Here is a 17,132-nt window from a genome sequence, read left to right as displayed (position 1 = left end):
AAATGCAATTCTGCAAATGGCATAACGAACTCCAATATGTCGTAAAGGATAGACCCAAGGTCCGACAGGTCGCCTGGTGTCGCCGTGTCGGTGCGTGGCGACACAAGCAACACCGGCGAAATTTCGGACGACTTTTAGTCTTTGGTTTCGGTGATATCGATGCTCCACGACCTCCACCTTCTCAGTTCAGTTCTCAGTTTCTCACCAGTTATTCCCAAATCAGGTAACGTCGGAGACATCGTTGGGCACTCCTGGATCTTCTCGGCCAAAATCAGGTAACGTCGGAGACATCGTTGGGCACTCCCGGATCTTTTCTTCCAAAATCAAGTAACGTCGGAGGGAGAGGCAGAGTGTGCGGGTGTGGGTGTGATGGGGTTTACTGTTTACAACTGAAAGCCAATTTAGGGATTTGATTGTGAAAACCAGAAGAAACAAGTTCCTTTAAGATTTTTTGGGTCTATAGGAGTCGGAGATTTGCATCGCTCACCATTTGGAGTTATGAATGAGTCGCCATCGCCAGCCTGGTAGCAAACCCTTCTCACCCTTCAATTTCCCTTTTGAAACATTCAACTCCACCCGTTTCCAGAATACTTGAACAAACCGTAATGAGAATCTCTGCACACAACCCAAACAAGCAAGCAATACGATTTCAATTGTTCCATTTTCATTTTCTTGATCGATTTCATCTCTAACAAGAGGAACTGTTTGTTGTCGCCGGTGGTGGTGGGGTAGGTGTTTCATAAAACCCTAAAAGTGTGGCAAGTCTCCGATTCGAACTTCGAAGTGCTTGGAATCGATTAACTCCATCGTTGCAGGTTTTGACAGTTTGGTCTTCACAGGCTCCACAGACTTTTCGATAGTCGCCGGTGGTGGTTGCAGTGTTTCAACGACTTTTCAATCGACTTTTCGATCGGGGGCGATATATCGCCGACATATAGTAAAATCAGTGTCACTGGGGGTGTCGTGTCGCCCCCCAGCGACATGCCGATTTATCGCGACATTTCGGCGATAAATCGGCGACATAATATACTATGGATAGACCTGCCGCCTTTTCAACTATTGCGTCCGAGATTATGATGTCTACTTGGGTAACAATGACAAGCAACAGCCAGGGAGAATTTTATCATTATTCTTGGTACAACTGGGTAATAAAATGCACTGAAATAAAAAACTCAACCAAAAATAACCTCTGCTGGTTAAAGAAGATGCGTATACAATACAGAATTGATACAACACGGTCACTGTGAAGTGATGATCTATATACAGTATCTCATACATATATTTCACACTTCTTTTGAATTCCATCCCATCCAAGAATAAATGAGTTTGTGGCTCTGTACTTACTGTCATCTTTGATTCCCCAAGAGAGGTTGAGATGCAGAACCTACAAACCAAGAGCAAGAGAAGAAAAACAAGGATAAGTAAGACTCAAACTCACTAGGGCAGATACAACTATAAAAAAAAAACGGAGGGTTTCTTGATCAGCTCAATGGCACAAGTCAATTTTGAAGTACAAAGAGCTCTTTAGTCAACAATAATGAATGCCATCAAGTTTCCCAGACCCAATGGTTTGATTGAAGGGTCTTATATTGATTATTATGATCATCTAATTGTTGCAAGCATGGTTCTGAGCAGTTCTGCAAGTTGCCAATGCCATATCGGTGACACCATTGGGACAAGGGATAAAAATGGTCAAAAAACACCATTTTAAGAGATTTAGGGCAACTTTGCCCCATACTGCCAATACAGTTCCGATACCATATCAGTATAATAACAGTTCTACAAATGACAGATTCTGAGGGAACCACAATGCAAGCATCACCTACTTAAGAAGCAGACGATTCATGGAAATGAGCTGATCTTGACATTCACAAGCACATGTCAGAGATTAGGCAACACCTCAACATCAGATGGGCCAGTAACCAATTATATCCTATTGCCTTTTAATTGCTTTCTTCCATTTCAAAAAAAAATAAAAATTCTGGGGTTTGTATAATACCTTCAATTCCTTGTTGCTGTGAAACATTGGAGTGACGTTTATGTTTGCCGGTTTTTTCTCGAAATTCTGCCAGGACTAATTGTGATAGAAGAAGACCAGCAATAAGAGCTCCTACAGTAAGCATTAAGAAAACCGCATCCCATCCCTTTTTTGAAATAATACCAGTAAGAAGTGGTCCAAATGCAGCACCAACAGATCCAGTGCCATCAATAATGGCAGTCACCGTTGCCAGTGCTCGAGCATTCCCCTTAAGAGAACTATGGGTGCCAAGATCAGCAGAAACAGCGGTTGTGATCAATGCATAGGGCCCATTCACAAATAAACCAGCAAGCATCATCAGTCCAATGTTTGCGGACATGGAAATGCCCCCATATGAACGGTATAGTAGCATTGAAGGAATTGCAGCATACATGAAGCTGGCTGCCGTAATGGCTCGGGCATTAAGTCTATCAGACATGTAACCAGCAAGGATTCCACCAACTATTCCCCCAACATCAAACAGAGTAGAAAGGTTTCCAGCAGACTTAACTGACACATATTCCCCTCCAATTTCTGCAACATAACAATGGTGAATCAGAATAAAAATAGAAAAGCAAAAGGAAGTGGCGCACAATGGTATGATCTTAACATTGATATTGAAAGATTCAGCCCATAATTTCTGTAATGTCTACAATCTCTTAATTGATTTCAATTGTCCAAATTCACATAACCCAATTCAATCTTAACCACGATGTATTTTCACTAGTTGAACAAAGCAAACAGCTTAATTTTCTTCCAGTGAACCTACTGTAGTTCACCTTTATTGATAATACTGAGTTGGTGTCGTAGGGCACCGATTATTCATTTGCCCCGCTAATTGGGATATATTAGGCAGTGTAGGATATTCAATTGTCCAAATTCATATAATGATTCAATCTTTCTTTCCATTCTCATCATGCCAGCTGGCCATTTGTCTTTGTATTTAGTCTTCTCTTGACAGTGGAAAATGCAAGCAAACAAACAACTCCTTAGCCTTATCCCAACTACATGGTGTCAGCTACAAGGATATTTTACAAAACAAAGTAGGGAAAAACTCTGGAAAAGGAAAAGAAAGGGGAAGTCAAGTGAGAAGAAAGATCATAGCCTGAGAAATCACAACCTGGTGTTGACAACTATCCTTGCTCTCCAATGGGCTCTGAGGACAGATTTCGCGAGGGACTTGACCACTGCATCTAATTCTTCACAGCCTCAGCTATTGATCATTTTAGCTATGCCTTAACTCCTTTGATCATAATCAGATCACTCCTCCTTACAGTGGCATCCTTAGGCCTTGGGGAACATGGTAACGTCACCTCACACGACACTCTCAAAATTTCTCACCAATTGGAGCAATACCCACAACACTTCTATATGCTTGTTTCTCACTTTATCCTTCCTATTTTTCCGCACATCCATCATCTCCATCTCTACAACACAGCTTTGCTATATGACACTTCTTAATTCCCAACATCCATACATCATAACAGGTCATACAACAGACCTGCAGAACTTTCCTTTAAGCTTAAAAGGGATGTGAGGTCCCAATACCCCAGCTGCAGCTCCCTACTCCGTCCACCCCATTTCAATTTTATGTGAAACATCATGTCATCTATGTCACCTTCTTTGTATGTAGATCTCAAGTATCTGAAACCACCAATTGGCAATCTCACTATCGCCTCAATTGTCACTATGCATAATTGTCTATTATATTGTGACTAAAGTCTAAAATTACATATCCACCCCATTTCAAGTTTATGTGAAACATCATGTCATCTATGTCACCTTCTTTGTATGTAGATCTCAAGTATCTGAAACCATCAATTGGCAATCTCACTATCGCCTCAATTTTCACTATGCATAATTGTCTATTATATTGTGACTAAAGTCTAAAATTACATACCATCTCCTCTTCTATCTACTTATCTCAAGCCTCTTGTAAGGTCAATCTCCACATCTCTAACTTGGCATTAATCCCTTCTATCATCTCATCCACTGAAACAATAATGCAAGAAAACATACAATGATATCTCTGTTCTACAACAGTTCCAGAGCCACAGTTCAATCAAACCTCAGCCCTTTTTTCTAAAAGGCAATGTGTCTTCCAAGCTTAACTAATTGTCTTGCGGCTCTTGCCACAAGCACTACCACTGCAACCTAATGCAGCACTCTCCCCCAGCCTGACATCCTTTTGCACCACCTATTCTCCACAACTCACCACACTACCAGGACCACCAATGTGGCACCACCATCATCTTCCCTCCTCTCTCATCTCAAACCTATACTCACCACTACCTATCCCTCAAACTCATATCAAGAACTCTCTTTTTCGGAAAACCCCAGGTGATCCCCTTGAAGGTTAAGGCTCTTTGGTTATCTCAATAGATCAACATCATGTCAAACTGAGGGACCAGCGATTCTCTGACAGTGAGAAGGTCAATCTGCATGAGTCTTTACTAATTGCATCTCTCTAGAAGGAGACATTCCCTCTTGTTATTGGAAAACCTTCAAGAAAAGAAATATTGGATATATATCCTTCGTCACCAACTTTACTACCAGGATTCAATAACCTGATAAATTGGTCTCTCAGTTTCTACCGCATGCTAAGATATTTAGTGACGAACTCACTGTCGCCGGTAAACTGTTACTTCCTGAGGACTTAACGAACATGGTCAGAGCCTATATCATACGCAGAACTTCATTATTCCCTAAGCCACAACCTTCTTCCTTATTCCTCCATCAACATTTTAAGGATCCAACTAATGGAGCCCTTCACAGCCGCTCAAACAAGCAGTTCATAGAGTCAAGGCGTATATTGAGGCCAGCGACACTAGTTATTCAATTGGAAAGGCCAATTCCCACAACCAAGTGGCTGAATATGGCATACTATGTATAAACACATAAATCATATGACATCTACACACTACTACCATAACCATATCCCTGGACACCCCCCCCCCACCCCCAAAGCAAACTTATCCTACCTCTCCCATGCCATAATACCCCCCCCCCCCCCCCCCCAAAAAAAAATAATAAATAAGAATAAGAAAAGAAGCCCAACCAAAATAAGAAAACAATAAATGTCCGGTTTCCCATACACAGGTGCTTCTCACCATGTCACGGTTGATCTCCAGTCCCTCAATGTTACAAATAGATTGGTCGAGACCAGTTACACACTGTCAACGGCAAGGATCTTTCTATTTTTCATGCTGATTCTACTTCCACTCCATCCCACTCCCGTTGTTCACTTTATCTAATGTATTGCATGTACCTTCCATACTGAACCTCTATTGCTTTTCAGAAGTTCTTTTTTTGGATGAATTTCTTTCCTTTTTCTTGTATGATAGTTTTTTTCTATTCCTAATCCCACCCTTCCCAATTTATTTTTTTTCATCGATCAGACAACAAAGAACAAATCCACCAGAAAAATGGTGATCTCCAAACACTACCTACCCATTCAAGTCTCTCCATGCCTGTCAATATTATGGTTATCAAGCAGCAAGCAATAAAGGAGTTGAAGAGGTTCTATAAGCTAAAGTGGCACCAACAAGGCAGCAAGGTGCCCAAGGTGACCAAGGAACCAACACACCACAGCGCTGCATTGATAACAATAGTATTGCTGAAGAACAACCTATGATGGTAGGTGTCATCAACTTGGTCATCCCCATTAACACACTCTTTGTACAGTGTAATGAGCCAAAAATTTGTCATGTTTTTCTAGCTGGATTAGTATTATGGTTTTGCCTATCACATTGGCAAGGTTAGTAGATTAAGAAACCTATCTCCGTAAAAATTGATTTTCAGTGAAGTTTAGGGTCCTACTCTCACTCCCTCAATTGATGAATAGTAATACACGTGCATTGCTTTAACATTTTACCACATTTAACCCCCCCCCCAGAACAAACAAAAAAAACAAAAAAGCACTTGTAGAACATTAATTTTCCAAGAGAATTAGGCCATTCAGACAGATTGAAGCCGTAAATACCACAATGTACTAAATTCTTTGAACTTGACATCATTCACCATCTAGGCTGTCCCTGAACTTAATGACCAAAAAGTTTCTGCCAAACATCACTATTGCCATATTGTTGCCAGTGACTTGCCTTTTCCTCCTTGCTCATCAATCGGTTCCTCAGCATTGTTGGCATTCTGCATTTCAGACTACTGTATATCTCTCGAACTAGATGACCTCCAGAGTTACTAAAGGTTTGTGCCCTCTATTAACTTGATAACAAGAAGCTTATTGACTAGTCCTTATAAAAATAAAAAATAAAAAAAGAAGGTTGTCTCTGGCATCCTTTCTTTTACAACTTAACCCCTCTAATCATTATAAACTGGACTAACTTACAAGCCCCAGTTGGCCATTGCATGTAGATGATTTCAAAGTGCTAATACATTGCGCTCCATGTCCAATTTGGTGAGTCATCTTTCCCATCTGCCACTCCCTCCCTTCTTGGTCTGCCTCTAGTTTCTTCTTTGCCCCAACACCTGAGAAGCCATCCCCTCTAACTTAACTCACGCTCCCTATCCACCTTCTCCAAGATACCAACCAATGTCAGCAGTTTCATCCTTTCTAGAACTCCACCCTGGTCCCCTACAACACCATAGATTTTGCTGCCCCAGACAGTCAAAAGCTGCACCATATCCACCTCTATACCCTCTCTCCACTTTCTCTCCCCACAACCTGATGCAGTTAAGGCTTGGTTTAAATCTGGACCAGGTTTTTGTAGAGTTCCGCTATAGCTTCAATTTAGTATTTTTGTTGTGACAGGCTGAAATACAAGGCCCAGAAATTGGGCTGTAATGGGTGCACAAAAATTATTATTTTATCAGTGGATCTCATGTGACAGGGTTCAATATTGTTCTAAGCTGTTACTCTCTAAGTCACTTTAAGAAAGTTAAGAGTTATATTTTGTTGTCTAATTAGGAATGTCTTAGTAATTAAATCATCTAGTATATTTTATAACAGATTCTATAAATAAAGAATGCAATCAACCCCTCAGCCCCATGGTTGGAATTGAATGAATCAATTTGGTTTGTTGTCAGAGATGGCTAGAGTTTTTCTCTCTTTTTCCTTGGAAAGGCAGCTTCTGTCACTTCTTTCTGTATTTTATCCCTGTTCTTTCTTATTCCTCCCTCTAATTACTCTCTCATCTCCATGGTAAGAGATCCCCTTCACTTCCTTCATACCTTTCCTCTCTCCCTCCCACAGTTTACCTTCCTTCTCTCTTTCTAATAATTTGTTAAGCTTTATATACTAGCTTTGAGGAGTATTTTATTTTCTTCATTCTAATAGAACTTCATTCCTCCTTTAGTCGGACAGCATGTCACATTAATTCCCATCTTTCCTTTTTCTATATAAGCTATCTAAGTTCTAGCCTCCATAAATTCTCTATCCTCAATTCAATTAACTGTCATTATTTGAGCTAATTTTCGTTGCTCAAAATTATACTTGAAATTTGGTAGTTAGCAGAAATTCTAACCATTATGAAATCAGATCTGGCCCATGTCTAGCAGTCAAATTGAGGCCTATTTTCCATGACAGGATACCTACTCGTAGACCAATCAGAAGAATCAGATCTCATTGGATCTGAATCACTGACCCTCCCAAATCCACTCCAACCCCCACCACCATGCATCCATTCCCAATAACCGGCTCTCATCTAATAGCTACATCTCAGGTCTATCCCACAATACTTAGACACATGCCTAAACATGACAACTTTTTAAGCTGGTCTCTCTCAATTTGAACCTTAAAACACTACCTTTTTCACCTATCAAATCTTCCTGTCTCTATCAAGCCAACTGTGAACTCCCTAAATGGAGGCCATGAGTGAGAAGTCCAACCTCTTGCTACCAAACAACACTTGGACTCTTGTTCCTCACTATGTCTATATGAATTTAGTTTGCTGCAAATGGGGCCACCAAATCAAAAGGGACATTCATAGGTCCTTGCATCATTACAACGTTTGTCTCGTAACCAATAGATTCCATCAACACGACGCTGAATTCACATATACTTTCAGCCCTGTTGTAAAACCCACCACCAGTATGACTGTTCTACCTATTGAGTGTCTCAAGGATAGCTGGTCAAAGAGTCAGATGTTCACAATGTCTTCCTACATAACATTTTAAATTTAGATGTTTCAGTGGTACAACCACAAAGTTTTTAAGACAACTCATTTGAATCACATCTGCAAACTGCATAAGTCCATTTATGGCCTAAAAGAGGCTCTGTTCACAGTTTCTCTCTCTCCCTTCATTTTTTTTTTTTTTTTGGGTTGTTAAGTCTCACAGTTTCTCATTCAGTTTGGGTTCAATCCAGGTCATATGCTGCAACTTATGTAGACAACATCCTCATTTCTAGCAGCTACAAAATCATATGATTAGATTACTCAGTCAAATGACAACCATATTCTTGATTTAAAAAAAAAAAAAAAAAAAGGACCCCTAAATTTCTTTTTGGGTATCGATGCAATTCCCAACTCTAACGGCCTCTTGGCACAGTTGTCAAAGCATCTACATGAGCAAGGCGCCTGAGGTAGGGAAAGAAACAAGGCAACACCTGGACTCTTAGGTGATGCCGTGACAGCTATGCTTCTTGCTATCTCAATAATGGTATACTGTTGATTTCTTGCACAGTACAGCAATGACTAAATGCGAACTGTTTCTCGCACCGATTTCCACCTTTTCCAGCCAATTTGGTTCAGGAGAGTATTGCCTTCAAATGTTTCAGTATCATGATTAGTTGGGCTCTAAAATACACTAAATTAAATCATTTCGATGTTACTGCTGCTATCAACCATGGTTTCACTTCATGCATGCTCCAACCGAAGATCACTGAGCTCTTGCTAAATGTTGTTCCTTACGACATCCTAAGTTGCTTACTGACTGGCAATATTGATGATCTGAAATCGACAAGGAGCTATGCTTCCTTTCTGGGGAATAATCTAATTTCTCAGACTTCAATAAATCAAAACAATGTTGAATGACCATTTGACGTAGGCTTCAATATCTTTTGCAAGGAACTTGGTCTTATGCTCCCACCACCTCCGATCTTATGGCATTATAAAATTGATGTGACATATATCCCAAAACAACCCCATCACTTCCATATCAAACATGTCAAAATTGACTATCACTTTGTAGGAGACAAGGTTGTCAAACAGAGGTTAATAGTTTAGCCGATTTCCACTCAAGGTACTCTAGTAAATATCTTCAATTCTTGCATGACAAGTTGAAGATCCGTTCTCTTGGCTAATCAACTTGAGAGAGTGCATTGACAATGTTGAGTTACCTAGTGTATTATGGAATCAATGATTGGTTGCCCATTCTAGTTAGGATATATTATACAGTTTTTGATAGCTATCATCTTTCTTTCTATTCTCGGAAGGCAAGCTGACCATTTCTCTTTGTATTTAGTTTTCTCTCCTAATGCAAGCAAGCATACAATGGAATCTCTGATCTAGCAACTGTCATTCCTCAATAGCTTGACACCATCTTTAAAAACTTCCACAAAACCCAATCTAAGCCAAAATTAAGCTCAACATTGATGAAAGGGTTTCTAGATCCTAGACCTCTTCTGACCAGAAGAAGGGTGACGCACATTGTTGTAGTGTAACACCAATGAACCCCTTCCCCACACCCCCAAAAAAAAATGTTTGAGACGCTGAAACCATTGCAGTTAGCCAATTTCGACAATAACTAATCAAAATTTAAACTTGTAGGCTACCATAAGAAAAAGATTGGAGACAGAACATATAAGCACCATTCAGTCTGGCAATTTAAATACCATACTAGCACTGCCATGTAAACAGACATCCTCCCACATCAAATATAGAAACTTCTGCTCTTTATTGGTGAGAAGAATGATAATATATAGACGATACCAGTGTCATTTAATAATCACAATAAGATTTACCCGTGTAGGGGAACACAAAGAAAAAGTTCACTAAACTACTAAACTTCATCCAGTAAAATCTCTCAAATCAGTATGAGTCGGAGAACACCATAAGGGGTATTAATGAAGAGGGGGGGGGGATTTATTCTTTTCCTTGAGATAGCGAAAATTTTGGGATTTTAAAAGAATCAGTTTCAGGTATTGTAAAGTCATATTATGCATGGAGCAGAAGTTCTGACCCAGCCACTAAGGCTGCGTTTTGTAAGACTTGTCTTCTGCAAATTAGAAATGTTTTTCTTGACACTTTTGCATTGAAGAACATATTTAAACGATTTAAGTATGGGATAATTATTGTTGCCCCCTTGTACTTTGATTTTATTACTACTGTATCCTCTATATTTTTTAAAATTACTAATTCAACCTTTAACTTTGTCTATAATTACTAATCCCCCTACCGTTAAGCTCCGTTAGTTTACTAATGATGTGGCATCTATATATTTTCTTAAAATCCCAAAAATAACCCTGAGATTATCTCTCTACTTATTTACCCATTTGCCAAGTTATAATACTACCCTTAATTAACTTGGAAAAAATTAATCATAAATCCATTTTCTCTTCTAAAAAGAAACCACCAATAAACAAAAGCCGTGATTTTTCTTCTCTAAAAAGAAGCCACCAAATAAAGAAAAGATGTGATTGTTTCAAGATAAAAATAAAGATGAGGAAAGATAAAATTTAATTCAAAGTTGGAAATTGAAAGTCACGTTATATATGTTAACCATTGTGCATGTTACCAAATTTCCTATCAACTAACATCTTATATGCTAATTTGTTTGCAAAACTTCCATCATTGTGATTGTGGAAAATTTAAGTCGAGTTTGAGAGTTTAAACAACCATAAGTGTGTGGTCCCACCAATCCCCGAATTAAATTCTCAGAAGAAAACAAAAAGAAAAATAATTCCAGGACAACACTTCCATCGAAGATGAACCTTCCCTGAAAATCCATGCAATTCATAATTTTTAGTGCAACACTAAGACCCTCATTAACAAGTATCTACCGGACTGTTTTGAATATTGTCTTCTCATCCACTGATTGAAGGAAAATAAAGAGGTTTTGAAGAAGTTCTGGATGCAGAAGAACAACAATGTTGTACTAAATTCAGGTGTGTTTCCATTCTACATTTGTTATGATTGGATTGACAGCAATAAATACTCTGCAGCTGATCATGTAACCAACATTGTTGAGCGAAGGCTCAGATACTTCAGATCATTAATAACCACCATGTCCTCATCCAAAGCAGTTGGAGGGAGGGGATGATCATGCATCTACCCCATAAATTGAAAAGTTTAATAAAACCAAAAGTTTGTGCCCACATATTTATTGTTTTGTGATGCTAAAAATGTTACTTTCAAGTATCAAAACAAACCCTTATTTTAATAATAACAATAGATAAAAATAGTTGCAACTACCAGAAATTAGCAATTTCATAATTCTTTTAACATTGATAGTTCATAATTCCATCTGGACATATTTAGCATCCATCCAAAAATGGGCCCATCTCACTTCCTTCAGAATGAGAAGAAAGTATGCAGCTACTATATATTCCACTTAACAGGGTCACATGCATCTGGCAATCATAATGGGCATTCCACCCGTCAAACTAAATTTTTAAATATGGCAGTGAAATTAACGACTTGACTCATAATAGTAAAAAATAAAGACTAACGAAATTAAAAACTTGCCTCATACAACTGAAAAGTAAATAAACAGATTGCATGCAATGAATTGTCCCTTTCGCAATGGAAAAGAGCAATGAAATTGTGAAAAGCATAGAATTTATAAAAAGCACTATATGTTCACCCGGTCTCCAGCTTAAAGGGCAGGCCTTACTGCGATGGTTAATGACCTCAATCTTAAGGCCCAGCTCACCAACCCAAAAAAGCCAGTTGGCTCAAGATCTCACCGAGTTGGTGTTATTTTTTCCTTCCAACTCAAGGGGTATTAAGAAACATTTGAGACTGAAACTTGCACCTATTTTAGCCCGTCTGAACACATTGGAGACCTCAGATTCATTGAAAAAAGAAATATTGTAAGTGACCCTAGTTGGAGATCAATTGATGCAAATCCAGCATCGAAATAGACTATTTTTCTTGAAACCAACCTATGGTTGACGGATATGGGTGATGGGAATTTGTTCGATAGGTTTATCTGGTCATGAACCAGCTCTATGTGCCTAAAAGTTAATTGTCCAAGTACGAAAATAGGCTAATTTATTCATTTAATTGGTCAAATTATGCGAATTTTGCCCAACTTATGTTATAAGGGCATAATAGTCTTTTCTTACGCTGTATTTCAATTTTAAGTGTCTATGTCACAAGTCTAATAAGAGTCCAAGACCTGATGGATTCTTAATTTCTATTTCTTTGAAGTGTTTAAATCCTATTTCTATTATGAGAAGGTCGATTAGCAATTATTTATACCTTCAAGATTGGTATTTTGCATGTGATTGTGCTAATATACTGCTGGTTGTGTCAACATTGGACATAGAAACTCCACCAGTTGAGCAATCCTAAGGTTCTTGCAAGATCAAGCTAGATCCTTGCTATGGCTGAATATACAGGCTTCAAGAAGCCAATCTAGTCACTCCATAATTCAACAAGGCTCCATCCAGGTATCTAGCAGCTTACACACCCTCCTTCTTCTCCTATCACCTTTTTTCATTTTCTTAATAAGACTTTCGAATACAGCCAAATACAAGATCTGATATACACCAATTCTACCATCAGATCTGCCTCAAACAACATCTCCTAAACCCTAGTGACCTTAGATCCTGATTTGACCCATTTTGCCAACCCAACTTCAAGATATGAATATTTTCTAGAATTTTCGTACTCCCTAAAATTCCTAAACAAGAAACTCCATATCTTCCAATTTAGCCACCCAAACCCAACCAAAATTGGGAAATCAAATCCCTATTTAATCACTACATTCCCTCCAAGTTTCAGGTCATTCCAACACCTGTGAACCCCAGGTCCCCATCTCTAAGATATTCACCCCATATCTCTAAGATCAACCAGTTGGCAAGTTTTCTCAAGCAGTTTTGATTGACCCCAAATTATTTACAGATTACTTAAATCTCCAAATAGCCATATCTTTGAATTCTCAATGCAATCTTACATTACAGGAACCCCATTTGAAGTTTCCCCACTTTGCCCTAGGAAACAAAATTGCAAAATGTCCTTTTTGGAAAGTAAAAGGTTGGTTTTTTATAAGATCTTGGAAAAACTGACCCTCATTCAATTGAGGCTACATCATCGCCCCACTGAATAAAGTATCATGTAAGATCTCACTGAATGAATGAGGCAAGGTATCATGTGAAATATCACAACTTTTCGTTGTATGCTTGCTGCCGTTGAGGTTGCTCTGCTGTAACTAAGTGATCAAGGATTGGAGTCTTGAAACAGCATCCCTATGAAAGCAGGGTAAAGGCTAAGCACATTATAACCGACAGTAGAGAAGAAGCCCCATGCACTGTAGTTTCATGCAAACTATAGCTCACATTTATTTGATTATTTTAATGCCTTCAATTTAGCAAAATAGACAAATTACCTTTATCTTTTAATTGACACAGTCCTACTTCATGACAAAGACAAGGATATACAAAACATACAGAGATTGTTGACATGTGGGTTTTAGCCAATGTATCAAATTTACAGAAATCTTCAATTTTAGGATAGAAAAAACATACCTGTCTGACTCAGATAGAAAGGTAACCAATATAGGAATGTGTATGCCACAAGCTTTGAGAAGAAAAGGCACAATGCAAATGGTATCACTCCTGGTATGAACAAAGCATCAATAAGCCCAATCGCATTACTTCTAGTCATTGATCCAGATCGATTGATACTACTCGTTTCAGCTTCCACCACATGTTCTTTTGGTATCCGAGCTTCCTCATCTTTAGACCCCATCTCTTTGTTACCATGTGAGACCAACCCATGAGTGGAAGGAAAGCCTACATCCTCAGGGTAAGCAGCTAGAAAAAAGTAAACCATTATCCCTCCCAAAATGATCATTGCACCAGGAAGAATAAATGACCACCCCCAGCCATACTGCAGAACACTAGCAGCAACTAATGAACCACAGATATTCCCAACAGATGTATGAGCATTCCAGATACCCATTATCAAACCCCTCTTTCTCTTCCCAAACCAATTACCAATAACAGCAACAACAGAAGGCCACCCAGTGGCCTGAAACAATCCAGCAATCATCTGCATTACCAGATAAAACCAGAACACATGGATACTCCAGAAGTAACCCATTCCAAAAAGGCCAACAAAGATTCCACTGCCGATCATTCCAATTGTCAAGAACAGACGCAAGTCCAGTGTATCTCCAAGGTGCCCAGCTACATACATCCCCATGGAGTAACAAGCAAGAAATGCAACATCAATCTCTCCCAATTTCACAGTCCCATCATCTCCATTAAAAGGAACCCATCCCTCGCGCAATGATCTAGAACCTTTACCTATAAACCCTTTATCCTTCAAAAAAACCTCACCAAGAGGCCAAGGATAAGAATGGCTATGGCCAACCTTGGCAGGGTCTGGATCCAAAATACTCTTAACAATACTGGTTGGCTTTCTAGATGCATGGTAGCAAGCATATGCTATAAAAGTAAGAAGAAGAACGAAATATCTATATGTATTCAGGCTCCATTCCCTGCCTCTAAAGCTTCTAATAAGCAAAATTCCAGGTGGCGGAGCCCTCATTATATCCATCTTAGTTATTAAAACCCCAACAGGCAACGAACTGTAAATACCCGGTCTTGCAGACGGACAACCTTACCCCAGACAAGAAAATTTGTGAAAAGCTATCGATCCGCACACCGGGTCATAAAAATAACTCCTTACAGCTTAATCCTTACCAATAACGTTAAAGCAGGAATTTTTTTCAGATTAACTTGCAGATAATTAACCACTCAGAACTGAAAATATCCCAAAATGTAGAAGAAAGAAAAGAAAAGCTCAACGAGCTTCAGTTATCTCTAAGACGGGCATTGATACCGCCAACAAGAATCAACTTCATTTCTCCGAACATCAACCTCGAAACCCCAATCTGTTCCACCAAAGAACAAAATGAAAATAGAAAAGGACAAATTGACAAAAGTTAATATCAAAATTACAAAATTGACGTAATCATAAGAGTGCGGAATGACAGTCAATTGTAGGGATGGGAAAAGGCATACCAGAGTCCACGAACTTCGTAATCAGAAACGTCATTCCCCACAAAGAAGATCTGGAAGAAATACAAAGAGCCAGAAGGTTTTCAGTCGTCGATGCTTGACATTCACACAGAGAAAGAGAGGTTATTGGTAGAAGACGCGTTTAGACATCAGAGGATGAGCGACGATGGCGGAAGAGCGTCGTTGATGGTTATATATGAGAATGAGAGGAACATATCGACAGAGGGAATATACCCTGCAGGCATAACGTGGCTACTCCACTGCAGTTTTAAATGTTCAGCTCTTTGTGGAGGGAAAGAAGAAAAGAAAGGGCTGGATTTTGCGTGCTTCTCGGCATGGCCAGCGGGTTCAGCTTTCTTCAGGAGTTCAAGATGCAAGCTGCATTTGAATTTTAACGACTTCAATATTATAAATTTTTGTTAAATAAAATTTAATAAAAAAAAGGAAACTTTTATTGTTCTAACCAACGTGGCAGCCTCTACCCTCCAAGTGCATGAATATTTGACAGTTGGTATCCTCGTCGGCATCATGAAAATATTAGTTACAGCCTTACAGGTTAAGAATTCATATCTTTTTAAGATCAATGGTGAAGTCTTAGTAGTATATTTTTTTTTCTGTCCTAGTAAACGAGTCTTTGAGATCAAGGGTCTCCCTATCCCTGATGTACTCTGATTTTTTTTTTTTTTTTAATAACAAAGGCGCTTTATATATAAAAAACTTGGGATGGGGATATTACATATGCGCTGGTAAAGATTGAACCAACAATCTCTCCACTGAGAGGTGAGGTTATCAAAGACTTTATTATCCTTTCATTGGCATGTAGTCTGATTATGGTTCAGTAAATTCACAGGACAGTCCAATGCACCGTTGGACGGCGGCAATGTAAGCTTTATAAATATCAACCATTGTTCCCATCACATGTGCACTTAAACCCACTTAAGTGATCGGTTTAGCTAACTTGAACCGAAACCACTAGCTAGACCGAACCCAACCCTAACGAACCCCAAATTTCAAAATACAAAATCGAGGGGATAAAAACACCAAAGATTATATTTTCTGCTCCCTTTCGCTCTCCGAATTTGTAGGCTCCCTTTGTTTCGTTTTTGGTTAGGGCTTAACCTACATCTTTATTCTTTGGTATTTTCTAGAGTGAAGTTCTCAATTTTTATAAATGCTTCATTTCCATTATGTATCTCACTGAAATTTCTATGTGGTCATCCATACTCAAATGTGAGTGAAATTTCATTCAAAATGAAGATGCTATAGAAAATTTTGGTACATCAGATTTCATTCAAAAACAGAGGAAGAAAGCATTTGGATGGTATGAGAATATCATACCTGTTAATATTAGCATATTTCCTTAGAGATCATACTTGTTAATATTAGCATGTTTCCTTGGATATCATACTTGTTAATGGTAGTTTATGTCTAACTTTTTTAATTGCCTCCTTGTCGTAGGCTGTCACAGTTGGTTGGAGATGGATGGTCATAAAGATGGTTATATGCCTCGAATGTTTTATTCATCTAATCTTTGAAATTGTTTAAAAAAAACAATATAATCTCAACATTAACCAAAAGAAGGTAATATCACCTGCCAATTTCATTAACAGACCAACCATTAACATAAGAAGAAGATGTGTTCATCTAGCTGAATAATATGGGGGAAAAATCCAAATCTGACAATACAATGAATAAAGTGAGTACCTTATCAACAGTCTAAAGAATAATGGAGCAAATTAAAGGTTCAATAAAAGAATCAGAATTCAAAGCTACAATTTCTGACATTAGCAAAGAAAAGATTCTTTAATAGCTAATTAGGACTTACATTGGGATTTCCTCCATCTACAGGTGGTGAAACACTCTCAGCAAAAAAGTCAACTAAAACTTGTGCTTTAATAGCTGCTATGGGTTTGTAGTTGATGTCATGTTCAGTTAATTCAATTGCCCATGATACTACCCTACCTGCAT

The 17,132-nt window shown here is 38.6% G+C and overlaps 1 protein-coding gene across 1 annotated transcript; it reads right to left on the bottom strand.

Annotated features, from left to right (window-relative positions):
• Positions 1 to 1,071: 1,071 nt before the first annotated feature.
• Positions 1,072 to 15,528, bottom strand: G3PP4 (Major facilitator superfamily protein). The gene is made up of 4 exons (XM_089141396.1): positions 15,168 to 15,528; positions 13,665 to 15,037; positions 2,000 to 2,551; positions 1,072 to 1,384 (listed from the first exon to the last, which is right to left on the bottom strand). The coding sequence occupies exons 2-4, from the start codon at positions 14,698 to 14,700 to the stop codon at positions 1,347 to 1,349; spliced, it is 1,626 nt and encodes a 541-aa protein (XP_088997522.1). The 5' UTR covers positions 14,701 to 15,037; positions 15,168 to 15,528; the 3' UTR covers positions 1,072 to 1,346.
• Between the last annotated feature and the right edge of the window lie 1,604 nt (positions 15,529 to 17,132).

The sequence above is a fragment of the Hakea prostrata genome, chromosome 1 (genome assembly GCF_041222555.1).
Source record: "Hakea prostrata isolate BN-2017 chromosome 1, UWA_Hpros_2, whole genome shotgun sequence".
Taxonomy (NCBI): Eukaryota; Viridiplantae; Streptophyta; class Magnoliopsida; order Proteales; family Proteaceae; genus Hakea; species Hakea prostrata.
Note: the sequence above shows the minus strand (reverse complement) of the source record. Positions and strands in the feature narration are given on the sequence as shown.